This window comes from Leiobunum rupestre, chromosome 8 (assembly GCF_980474605.1).
Source record: "Leiobunum rupestre chromosome 8, qqLeiRupe1.1.hap1, whole genome shotgun sequence".
In the NCBI taxonomy this organism is placed as follows: Eukaryota; Metazoa; Arthropoda; class Arachnida; order Opiliones; family Sclerosomatidae; genus Leiobunum; species Leiobunum rupestre.
In genome coordinates this window covers 57,692,210-57,704,933 of record NC_143391.1, presented here as the reverse complement: position 1 = coordinate 57,704,933, position 12,724 = coordinate 57,692,210, and the positions used below count along the sequence as shown (strand labels likewise).

The 12,724-nt window shown below is 36.5% G+C and overlaps 1 protein-coding gene across 1 annotated transcript in view; it reads right to left on the bottom strand.

Annotated features, from left to right (window-relative positions):
- Window positions 1–12,724, bottom strand: part of LOC149933782 (uncharacterized) — a 72,988-nt gene that overhangs the window by 15,339 nt on the left and 44,925 nt on the right. The window contains exons 13-24 of the mRNA XM_090157421.1: window positions 11,224–12,723; window positions 9,642–9,821; window positions 9,058–9,132; window positions 7,856–7,978; window positions 7,657–7,789; window positions 7,147–7,227; window positions 6,192–6,287; window positions 6,052–6,133; window positions 5,339–5,470; window positions 1,733–1,828; window positions 370–438; window positions 115–309 (exon numbers count right to left, since the gene is read on the bottom strand). Of these exons, the coding sequence (XP_090013547.1) occupies window positions 115–309; window positions 370–438; window positions 1,733–1,828; window positions 5,339–5,470; window positions 6,052–6,133; window positions 6,192–6,287; window positions 7,147–7,227; window positions 7,657–7,789; window positions 7,856–7,978; window positions 9,058–9,132; window positions 9,642–9,821; window positions 11,224–12,723 (2,762 nt within the window). The remainder of the gene's footprint in view (window positions 1–114; window positions 310–369; window positions 439–1,732; window positions 1,829–5,338; window positions 5,471–6,051; window positions 6,134–6,191; window positions 6,288–7,146; window positions 7,228–7,656; window positions 7,790–7,855; window positions 7,979–9,057; window positions 9,133–9,641; window positions 9,822–11,223; window position 12,724) is intronic.

Genomic DNA, 12,724 nt, shown 5'->3' with positions numbered 1-12,724 from the left:
AAAGTCAGATTTAATTAAGAAATTAAGTTAATTACGCTTTAATTAATTATTAATTTAATAAATAATGTCAATTCTTAAGAATTAGTGAATAAAGAACATAGCGTGGAGCGATACCTTTTGCTCAATCTTAGAGACAATTTCTCTTTGCTCGGAAAGGAGATTCGTGAAAAGATTTCTATCGTCGGAAACTGAATCTAATTTCGACGAAATGTTTTCCGAAATACTCAGAAACATTTCCTTCATCTCTCGATTTTCTCCCATAGCTTCATCAATTTTCGAAGACAGATTGGTTACGTTGAAAGTATTTTCCTGTAACACAAGAAATTTTACAATTTATGCTCGTCTACATAAAACTAAATATTAGCGTACCTCCGTCTTGTTGGAAATTTCTAGAGAAGATAGTTTATCAATTAATTCATTTTTCTCCTTTATTTGATTCTAAATTATAAGGATTAAAAAATTTAAAAAATTAATACCAATTTTTAAAATATTATATATAAAAGTATTATTAAGTATCTTAAAATATCAGAAATCAGATTTTGGAAATTGAAAAAAAGTTGCATCAGTTCAAATGGGAGTTTAATGTAGGGCGTCCGATGGTGTACCAACTATATTATTGTTTTGCCGCTAGGCACATTTTTATTGACTTTTAGAGTGACAATTTGGTTGAAGTCTCTTGTATGCTGGGCGTTACTCTGAGCGTAGCCGAAGTTGATTAATTCAAAGCAGAGCCGTTTTAAGGCACGTGCTAAATGGGCTACAGCCCAGGGCCCCCAGACACTTTAGGGGCCCCTGAAAGGCCAGCAATACAGCCTCTACTCTAAGGATAAGGGTTTAGTTGGTTAAATAATATATATATGCTCATTTAATATTATGCATCTTTTAGTTAAGTTTAAAGCAATTAGACTCATCGCCACATCGCGTATCGCACGGTACCAACCAATTCTCGAGGGGTAAGACAGTCTCAGATAATCTGTACACCGAGTTCGTGCATTTAGCACTGTTAAAGGTACATATTTTCAAGAGTTCGCGAGTTCCATTTAGCACTTTCAAAGGAACGGCAGTGTACACCGAGTTCGCAGAGTGTCTTACCCCTCGCAATTTCTAAACCTAACTGTCAGAAAAAACCTTATTTTCAGTAGGCCTATGTTATACTTTTGAAATTAACAGTTTTGCTTGATTATATTTAGTTGAATTTAGACAACGGACATACAAAGGTTAACCGTTGGGATCGCAAAAGTCTTAAGGCGGGCCTGATTTAAAGCAGATTCCACTAAACAAATTACTGCTTACACATCGGAAAAACACCTAGTAACAAAAATCAGTTGTAAATCAGTATTTGTTTGATTTTTTTATGAGGTCGTTGTGTCACAGGTTGCTGAACGGGTTTCTATTTCAATCACCGGTGTTTTAAAACATGGCGGCGATATCTACTAACACCGCTTTTGACGTCACGCATAAAAAAAACTCTTCTAGCTGGTTTTTCTGAAACGCATTAGATGGGCATCATGGCGTCCCAACCGGAAACGCCAAGAGTCGTACGAAAATGATGGCATCATTAACTCACCGATGGTTTTGATGAGCGTTATTGAACGTACCCCTACTGTTTTATATGTAATAGTGCAGATTATACTTAATGCTAAATTTGGATTTCAAATTAAGTATCTTTCACCCACAATTATTACCCCCATTTTTCAAAAAAATCTTCCTTTTTTTTTAAAGTTTGAATTACCTGCAACATTTTTACGTCATCTTCTAGATGGCGCTTTTCAGAAATTATTTTCTCTTTTTCAGCCTTATGAAGCTCGATTTTCAGTTGCCATGATTCCTAAATTGAAACGATTCTTCAATAAACATTCAAATACCAACTTAATTTAGTATAAAATAAACCACAGCTAATAGACAACTAAAATTAAGAACGTATGTTGAAGTACAAGTTAGCCATTTGAAAGATTGAGATGACCCACTTGAGCACCTCTCGTATAAACATTCTTAAAATCTTTACTCTTGTTGGAATGCAAAGTTTAAGTTTAAAGTTGTAGATGACAGCATGTTAAGATGATTTTGAGCGTTGCTCCCAATCCCCTTCACGCTCGAAATGTAAGCTCCATCCTCCTACGAAAATTACGGTTTCTCATTCCTTTCGGAAAAGAGACGTCTTTTGTGAAGCGCAGGCCGGTTTTTCTTTCCTCTTGCGCCTGGGTTTAATAGACGAGTAAAGATAATCTCTTTCCATTTAAAATATTTTTAACGAACTTGAGAGGGAATTATGGGTTGGAAAGGAGAACCTGATTGGCTATTACGGGAGTCTGAGCACAACCTATATTATCCTACTTTCACACAATGTTCCAGCGAAGTGGCGGTTCAGTGTTCCACATCTTAAACTAATTTATTTAATTATTAAGTTTTAATTATTAAAACGGTTTTGAAATAAGGAAAACGTAGTTACTGAAGATGAACTTAACAACTAGAAAAAAAAAGGTATGATAATATTCAAACCTAACTTTAAAAATGTTTTTCGGGAAAGGCTGAATGCATCTTTCAATGTAGGTCTGCTTTGAAAGATTTAAGTTTACCAATAGGAAAGCTTCTACAACCTTCAACGCAACACTTTGAACCACCATTTACACTCGTTTAACAAAATTAATTTAAATTAATTTTATTTAATAATAGTAAAACGATAAGAGATCTTTTACGTATATAATAAACAAAAAAAATGAAAACATAAGCAGCCGACGTTCATAGACCAATGAAAAAAGGTTGATAGTTGTAAAACTCAGCTACCATCACAAATACCACGTGACTAGGCTGGATAACCCCCCTTTTCTTCCCCCTTCTTCAAAATACCTTCCGCGTGAAAATTAAAGAAAAACTGGCAAACAAATTCTTTACTCGTCTATTCGATGCCAGGGGGTCCTCTCAACATTATCATTTATCCAACTATATTCCTGGTTTCATGCATCGCAAGAAACTAACAAAACCTTTGAAAGACCATTTTTTTTTCATTTCCAATAGCTTTTCGTGTCTTCTTTGCCAAGCCGGTTTAAAAAAATTATATTAACTGTCCAACAAAAACGCTCCGTTTTTACAATATCAATTGAAGATTTGTGTGTATTTGATTAATGTACTTTGTACACGCCGCCGCAGCCGTATTGGTCATAGCTCTTAGCAAATAGGCTTAAAACGCTTAATAATACGACAATCAATAGGAAATTTAAAAGCCCGAAATTCAAATATTTTTTAAATTCTGCATTAAGTTGAACAAAAGGTGAGCATTATCCCTTTTAGTGATTAATCAATTATCGCCTAGAAATTTACTAGCGGCTCATCTTAGAAGACACGTTTTACGGAACCAATGAGATGCCGGGCTGAGCATGAGGGTAAAATTAAGTTCGGTTTAGTGAGGCCTTGACATATCTGACATGTTTAAACTTGAATTAATTAATTTTTACTTTAAATAACTTTGTTAGTACGTTAATTGTACCCAACATTAACACGAGCCAACATTTTTCCTAAACATTGTTGGGGGAAATGGGTCGCAAAACTGAGTTGCTCCTTGCTGTAAAAATTAATTCAACAACCTGTTGGTAGCTTTTGTTGGCTAGTATTGAAGAACCTCCGGTTTTTGTGACCAAGATTTACATGTAGCTACATATGTATACGCAAAGGTTATAATAACAAAAATAAATGAAATTATTAATATTAAATACCCTTAATGTAAATTTTCAAATTTTCTAGTAAAATATAAATTTAATTAAGAAATAGGAGTAAATAATGCGCCAAATCTCGGCAACTTTTTTTAGCGTGCGAACAAAAATACAATCGGTTTCGCTAACTTGAGCAAACTAACCAATTTTTGCAAAAATGTTGGCTCGTGTGAAGAGGCCTTAAGATTTCCTATCCCCAAATTTATTTTCTCCGCGAATCTTACAATTTCATCTCTAATACTATTTCGCTTCTGTTGAATTTTGAAATATAATAAATATCGGCTATGTCTCGACCTAATGCTAGCTCACCCTACTGGTACACACAAATAGACCGATACACACATCGGTCACATAGTAACGTCATTACTAAATATTCTTACCAGATGGCGCCAACCACCAGAAACGGTTTAATTATTAATCAACCGTCGTCGTGTTCCTTTTTGTGCCAAATTTGTCCGGAGTCAAACTTTCTTCGGACATGACCGCCATAGCGCCTCACGATATCTGCCATTCTTGCTCACCTAGCCAGTGACGGCGATCCCGTGGGGGCTCTGGGGCTCGAGCCCCCACAGGGAAAAAAACGGGGGCAGAGCACCCACATAAATACAATTGAAGAAAATAGCAATCAGGGAGAAATTTCTAATCTCAGTGCCTTTATTTAGGTCAGAATTCTGTCTTTTTACAGAAGTTATTTTGAGATTGCAGATGCGAGTAGCATTAAGATGATATAACCGTAAAATTGATTTCGATAGATTCGTTCAAGCAAAAAATCGCCCTGTCGTGTACCCTTTTTTACCTAAAATACCTTCGTAATGTATTTGGCCAAAAAGGCTTAATTATCTATCCATGTACACCGATATTTTTCTAAAGATATCGACTTAACTTTTATTATCAATGTATTCATTGTCGGATGAGATATTAGAAAGAACACTTTAAAAAAATATATATATATAGTAAGAAAAATTTTGAGCTGTACATTTTCTTGCTTAAGCTTTAGGTATATGGATTTTTGGATAAAAATTAATTACTCGTGCCCCCACAGAAAGGTTTTAAGATCGCCACCACTGCACCTAGCAGTGATTGTAGATGGTTATTTTGTAAAAATTACTCCCATGTTCCAATAATCGTCTGCGTAAGCGTTTTCCCCTTTTGAGTTAGAATATTTTCCTCTATTCTAAATTATTGCGAAACCGAATTCATTTATCGGTGAACATTTCTAAAACAAACCGTTGTATGCAGTGAATTGATGAACACTCAATATTGTGTAATTATTCCATTTCTAATATTCACATATTCCATTCACTTATGTCCCCTTCGCTGCGTCCAAAAAAACGACCTTTTGGCTGGTGAATTAAAAAATACCCAATTTAAGTGGTACTTTTCTTACTGTACCTTTAACATTGCCTACTTGTAAACAATAATGAGAGAAGGTCATGGTTGGTACAAAATTATGGCACCCAAAATGTTTAAATTGGCGCCTTTTACGTTAAACTTAAGCATTGGCAATCGAACCTCTCCGAGCTTCTTAATGCTTTTTATCTGTAAGAAATTTCTGAATCGCTCTTTTGCTATATTCTACAGTAAAATTAAGATTGCATAATCTTAAAAAGACGCAACAGAATTAGGCTTACATCATTTTTGGCGTTGATGTTTACTGTAGTGTTGAGATTTTCATTCAGAGAATCAAACTTGTAACCAAAATGTTCCAAATCATATTTCAGAGAGGAGTTTTCTAGTTGAGTAGTTTTTAATTTTTCTTCGCTCTACCACGGATAATAAAAAGGGTGTTGATTAGATTTCAAACTAGTTCCAAATTAGAAAGTAATGAACAAAAGTAATAATGTAAGTTCATAAAAGGCAAAAATATTACAATAGCCATTACGAAGTTATTAAAAAGTTAATTTAGTTAAAATATAAGCGCTAAATTTCCCGTACGTCCCAGAACGGACGAGAGAGTAAAGGTATAAATTACCGGACCCCTGAAGCCTTTTAGGCTAGTGTGGCCTTAAGGGCCCGTGCTTTCTAGGGGACTCGAGTTTGAAAGAGAGGTATCCTTCTCCCGAGTTTGTCGCCGATATCGTATACGACCCGGAATTGTTGTATTCCCAGGTCTCGATCCATCTAGGGCAATTGTATGTCCCCTCTTGCTCGAAATTTTACTCCTAAGCTCTGGTGCAGTGCTTTCCGAAGTCTCTAACTATGTTTTATACGAGTGTTTGGTGAACTAATTATTAATAGCTCTGTGTGGACTGACATTGAACTAACGTCATAACCAAAAAAAGCACCCCTCGACCAATTAAATTTGGGAATCTAGTGAATTTCAAACAAATGCGTTAAAACATACTTTTAAAAGTTTAGATTTTAGCTCGGAAATTTCCTTTTCTTTGGTTTCGGATTCTTTAATAGCTTTTTCATATTGTTCTCCACTGAAAACAGTTTTAAAAAATGTAGTATCTGCAAAATAATGGTAAATGGCAGTCTTACTAAATCGGTTCTTCTTTGGCCTCCAACTTCTCTTTGACTTTGTCTAGAAGCATTTCGCTGGTGCGACATTTCTCCGTTTCATCTTTCAGTCGGTACCTTGAGGAACCATTCAATGAGATTAATTTTGAAAGGGCAGAAGTACGAACACTTAAAGTAAGATTGACTTAAAAGTGAAATATCTATAGAATCTTCTATTTCCATCTGATAATTTAATTACTTTATTCCAGATGACCGGGTTATTTTTATGGGTGACAGCTGACATTTTTCTAATCATTTTATAATTTGAAAGTGGCATTATTTGTCTCGATTGTCACCCCGATGCGGGAACCGATGGGTATATGGCGATGGAGGGTGGTGGCAATCCGTTCTTGTCAGATTAGCTTACTAAGTTACTATTACAGCTAAACTTATCAAGTTTTTCTGGAGATAAGAAACCGATAAATTAGGGAAAAGCCCCTTTAAGCAGTGGGCAGCGAGAGCTTGAACTCCATGCAGAAAGATTTGTTACGATTTGGTTCCCAATGCATCAAGCTGGGATCGAACCCGGCTCCTCTTGCTGCATGGTGAAAGTGGTAACGATTAGATCAAAGAAGATTCTGCTTAACAACTGATTCAGTACACAACTGAAGTGTGAAATGGGTGAGGTTTAAACCGTTGCAATGAAATTACTGCCCTAATTTTCAGAACATTTTATAAAAGTAAAATTGCGGAAAGTATGAACACTTTCAGCCTCATAACCCTTAATAATCAAATATCTATAAGTCAATAAACCACTTAAGTAGTACTGTATGTGTAAGTGGAGTTATCGAGCGACATCTAATCTAAGAAAAGAGCCATAATTAATCGGTAATTTCCTTCTACAAAATATAAATAATATCTGCTTTTGAAAAACTGCGATAGATGGTACCACAAAATATACCCATTTAATGAATGAAGTTTATGTTTAATACTCAACTGTAAGTCTTCAACTTTGTCCTTCGTCTCTAAGAGCTCTTTCTCAATTGAATGCGTGCTCTCTAAAATAGAAGAGTTGGAACTGAAATGGAAAAAAATATATATATTTCGTTCAAATAAATTCGAGTTCATTTAATAAGAAATTTTTGTAATGATTAACTCGTTATTATTTTAACAGAGATAAGCTACATTTAGGTAAAGAACGGTTCAAAAAAGGATTTTGACTTTTGGGTAAAATATTGTTCTTAAAGATCAACGGTTCTCAGTACAGAACGGTTCTAGAAAGGTTTTTCAGTTGTAGGTAAAATTTATCTAAAGTCAATGGTTCTCAGTACAAAACGGTTCTAGAAAGGTTTTTAGCTTGTAGGTAGAATATCGTTTTCTTATATCAATGGTTCTCGGTTCCGAATGATTCTCTAAAATATTTTAGTCTGTCAATTGAATAGCCTTATATCAAAAGAAAGAACAGAATGGTTCTAAGAAGGTAGAATAGCGGTTTCTTAAATCAAACCTTTTGAGCTCAGCGATAAGTTTATTGGCTAGTTTCCATTTCTTGTGATACATTCTCTTTCGACCTTCTTCTTTGCTCAGGGCTACTCTACATTTTGCAAAGAGCGAATGCACGTCGGTAACACCGGTTGAAGCTACAAAGAATAAGAATTATTTGTAGTCAGCTTAAAATTTGGTCGACTGAGGAAAGTTATATTTACAGTTCAACGTGGCCGACGTAATGTCGGCGTTTCTGATATCAGCCTTGATTGAACTCTTCTCCAGCGAAAGGTCGCTCTCAGAGCCGTGCAGGGTTTTCTCGTCATCCGAATTATTTCGCTCCCTTAAACATCATAAACAGAAAAACTACAATCAACGACGGAGTTCAACTCATAATTCTGTTAAATATAAAATAAGGGGGTCTCATTCATTCTACTCTTTTGAATGGGTGTAACATTTAAAATAATTTGATTAATAAAATAATGAAATTTATTGATTAAATATTGAAAGTTGGCTGTTTAAAGAGACTAAGAAAAGCCACCTGCTAACGTGAGCTACGGCTTGTTTTTAACGTAACAAATGCCAGTTACCACTAGCTTATATTTAACCTGGAGTTAAAAATGTGAAATTGGTTGCTCCATCATCAGTATAAAAATTCATACTTTAATGCCACAGGACGAAATAAATTAAATCATTACGTAGCTTAAGACTATACAGTGGCGGCCTAAGGGGGGGCGGTCCGCCCCGGGTACCAGGGCAGCAGAGGGTGCCATCGGAGAAGCTCGAGGGGGGGGGTGCAAATCAGAACGATTAAACTTGAAGAAGACGGACCCGTGAAAACTTCTGCACGGTCCTGGGGGGTGTCACAAAACACTGCCGCCGCCCCGGGGACCCAGCCTTCTTAAGCCGCCACTGAGACTGTGATCTCCAAAACGTGCTAGTTCTAGCCGTTGGACGTGTCAGGACTATCAATTCAATTCAACTTTTAAACAAAAAGTTTTTTTACATAGATGTCAGCCAAGGTTTTTTGAAAATTGAAACGGTTTCAACAGAAAAAATAACAGTAACTTTGGAAAAATAATGATAAATTGACTACTTTAATCATACTTTTCCTTTCAGAAATTATTATTTTTTTATTTGACAGCTAAACGGCTTTTTGTTAGTTTTATCGAGTTAATTTTGTCCAAAACAGACTATCATTAACCGAAATCTATAAATTATTATCAGGCCCGACAAGAGACGGAGGAAGACGGTATAAATTACCAGGGCCCGTGAATCCTCGATCGCCCGATTCGGAACAAAGGAGGTATACTTCACCCTTAAAATATATAGCTATTTCTGAAATGTACACCTTTATAGGGACCCAAAATTAATATGTTTGTTATATATTAATTATGTTGTAAGGTAATAGAAAATCACTTATCTTCCGAATCGGAAATAGTGGGTGACGAGTCAGAGTCCAATGCCAACGGTCTCGATAGCACCAAAGATTCCTCTCCTGTAAATGCCAAAATTAAACCAGACCTAGAATAGGCGCTTCAATAAAAGAAACTCCCTTTTTTACTTCCCTTCCTACACGGCTAAAAGGGGACCGCTGAAGGAAATATTTCCGGTAGGTCTCTTACCAGATTCGTTTGACTACCAAAAGAATCTCACTATAATCAACTAAACTCGACATTCACCTTAGAATTTTTTCGTTGTTGCTGATTTTAGATTATAAAAATGGCGATCGTTGACGCAAAAAATCTTCGTTAACTTATTCGAGTGAAGGCTAAAGAATCTTTTCCACGTCTGCGATATGCTTAATAATTTCCAATTTTTGAATTTCTGGCTCAATTCCTTGATTTCGATACGCGACGTACTAGGTCCGCTCAATGGTAGATTCAACTAAATTCTAGTAAAAATCCTTACATTGGTTTACTTTAGAATAAAACCAAATTTCACTGACGTCATGACGTAAATATATGAGCTCTGTAGTCTCCGTGAAAGAGCAATTAATGAACCAACCTTTAGATTTCATGTCTTCTTCGTCCAAATGAGAAGGTCTATTTCGAAGAAGATCAACGACGACATTGTACAGGGTGGGTTTGGCCATGGATGACGGGATGTTCGGCGGGTAAAACATTTCTTCTTCCTCCGAGTGCGGGCCGGGCAGCTCACCAGATACAATCTTTTCTCGTTCAGAAACTAATTACATTGAAACACATTAATTCTTATAGACAGCGCCCATGGACAGAGATTGGCCTCATTTGTTGAGTCAATGAACGTTTTCAGTTAACATAGAACGACCTAGCGGCCAACGCGAGAAACTCACAACCTGCTGGAATTTAGTCTGCTAACGAGAGCTTTGTATTATTATAATCACAATTCGACTGCTTTGCAGAATAAAATTGAGCTACGTGGCTCAATGAAAACTGAAAGAGATATTTAGGGCTTCGTTAAAATTATTAGTATAACTCTGACATGGAGGATTTAGCTTCCAAAAAATTAACACGTGGCGTTACGGTTAAATAGTAGAATATTTTCTTTCACAAAAGGCGTAAAGTAGGGACTAGTGGGGAACGAGCATATCAACGCTTTAACGCAGAACCTAAATTATCAACTATTTTAACTTCCAGTTGCCATTAGGACATTTTTCTCTTAGTTTCCCAGATATAAAACAATAAATAATTGGGCTACATTTTGAAAAATAATTAAAAAATTTAAGCTTTATCGCGCTAGTATAATTTAGGGGAGTTAGAAGATTGGTTGGAAGGGTCTTTTCAAGTGTTACTTCTCGTTACGAGGTGAGGAGGCTTGATAAAGATGATCTTTGGCGTTACGAAAATTGCAAATAACCCCTCCACCGCGGTATTATTTCCACAAAAGAGGAACTTTGACAGGAGAGGTTTTCTTCTATTTAACAGTAGCTGAAAATCACTGAAGCAGTGTATTAGAACGCTAAACACTGCTTCTTTTAACCCAATATTAGCCCCAATTATTACTTCTTACACTAAAAAAATTAAGGATTTCGACGTTCTCAGTAATAATAAATAAGTGCTTGGTTGAATCTAAATATAACCAGGGGTTCAACAAGATAGGAATTGTTTACTATGTTTCGCTTGTTTGTGGGTAAACTAATTAAAGGGTAAATGAAAATAGGTGAACCGCGTATAAGTAACTCTGATTTGTTGATTTGTTAATATTTATCTTAATTTTTTCGCTCCAATTTAATTTTGTTTTTGCACTATAGGTAGCGCATGGGAAAGGGTGATCTTTTTAATAAAATATTAGCTTCTTAATAATTACAACTGATTTATCTTCAAACACAACGATGTGTATGACCAAAAATGTATTTAGGTGGGCAAATGATAAGTGGACAGCACCCCGTTCGCCTCTTGGTGCCCGAAATATAAACCCCGACGCCTCTCCTCGGGTGATCTTTTCACCATTCCGGCGATAGGGGTGAAGATAACTTAGCGCATCTGCGTCAAAACCTCAGTGGAATGTTTCTATTTCGATGAACTACTGCTACTTCGAATATGGGAAGAAGGACTACCGTTCTCAGTAGTTCTAAATACCTTCTTAATGGAATCTAATTTAAACCTACCATTTTCACTTTCATCTTGAGACTCATCAAAATCTTCGTCGACGGAATGATCCAGACTTTCGTCCAACGACGAGAGTGTCGAGGACTTTGCCACTGAAGCCCTACGCAACTTGAAACTCAACGGTTCTTCGCAACTGCCAATTCTGAACCCGGACGGAGAAGGCTTTTTCACTTTGTTCACTTCTTTCCTAACTTCGCCGAAATCGACGGACTGAGCCCGTTTGAAACGGAACTGATTCCTGGAGATTGAATTTTTCCTGGAACCGTAACCAGCCGTCGGTTCGTTGTTAAAGAAATCTATTTTGTCCGCTACTAAATTTTCACTGCTTGAAGACTTGGGTTCCGCATTGGCCAGGACATCGCGTTTATTAGCACTCCGTAATGGTGAGGATCCATTTTGTCCACTTATAACTATATTGTCGTAAGTGTGTCTACGACTTAATGGTGGTTTCGAAGGCAAAATTCGTTTGCTGGACGCCAAAAAATTAGAGTTCCTTCTGGAACCGTCTTTGGAGTAATTGCCAGACTTTTTATCGGACTCGGCTGTTGATTCGGCATTAGAAGAGGTGCTGTCGGAATAAGTGTTTAAGACCGCGTTTTCGTCAATGGTTTCCTTCAGTAAAGACCTGGTTTCGTCTCTGCTCTGTCTCAAACCAATGACGGATCCTATGCTGTACCGCCTACGAATTTCGTCTATGTTTCTGTCGGCTAAACTCTGATGGAAATGCGAACTGGTGGTAGAGATAGGCTTATCAATGGAATGGTTGTTCTCTGAAGATAAGGAATCGGGTTGATCCTTATCAGAGTTGGATGCCATCTCACTTCCGGAAAAGTAGCTTGCTACACCGGCGCCGGAAGTGTTATTAGAGTACAGATTGTGTTCATTTGATAACAGTTGTTTACGATGAAGGACATCCTTCAGTTCGTTTACTAATTTAGAGTCAAATTTTACATCGTTTGTGATGGTACCGTCTTTTACAGAACTGTCGGTGGTGATTTTAGATATTGAAACGTTGGGACTTGCAGCTTTGTTTGGAATTGGAACTTTGTTTGGAATTGAAACTTTAATTGGACTTGCAATAATGTTGGGACTCTCAGAATTGAATACGTTATTTTGATTCTTATTAGAGGTTAAATTATCATTTTCTTCAGATTTGATATTTGATATAGAATTAACTGTGTTAATTTGTGTATTGAGTGCTTCAAGGGTATTATCATCTGTTGTTATATTTTGGGCAGCTGTAATATTTGAGTTCGTTAGTGAAGATTTTAAGGCAGGTTTTGTAAAAATGTAAGATTCGGAAGTTTGGACATTTTCGACTGGCTTCGTTAAATCGAGTTTAGCAAGAAAGTTTATATTCGGTTTCGAACTTAGATTCAAGGTCTCTTGGCTGACTGGCAACGACAAAGGTGCCAATTTGCTTCCAATGGTATTTCGAACACTTGATCCGGGTATGTTACCCTGGCTCTCTTGTTCGTCAAGGTCCAAAGACAGATTTTC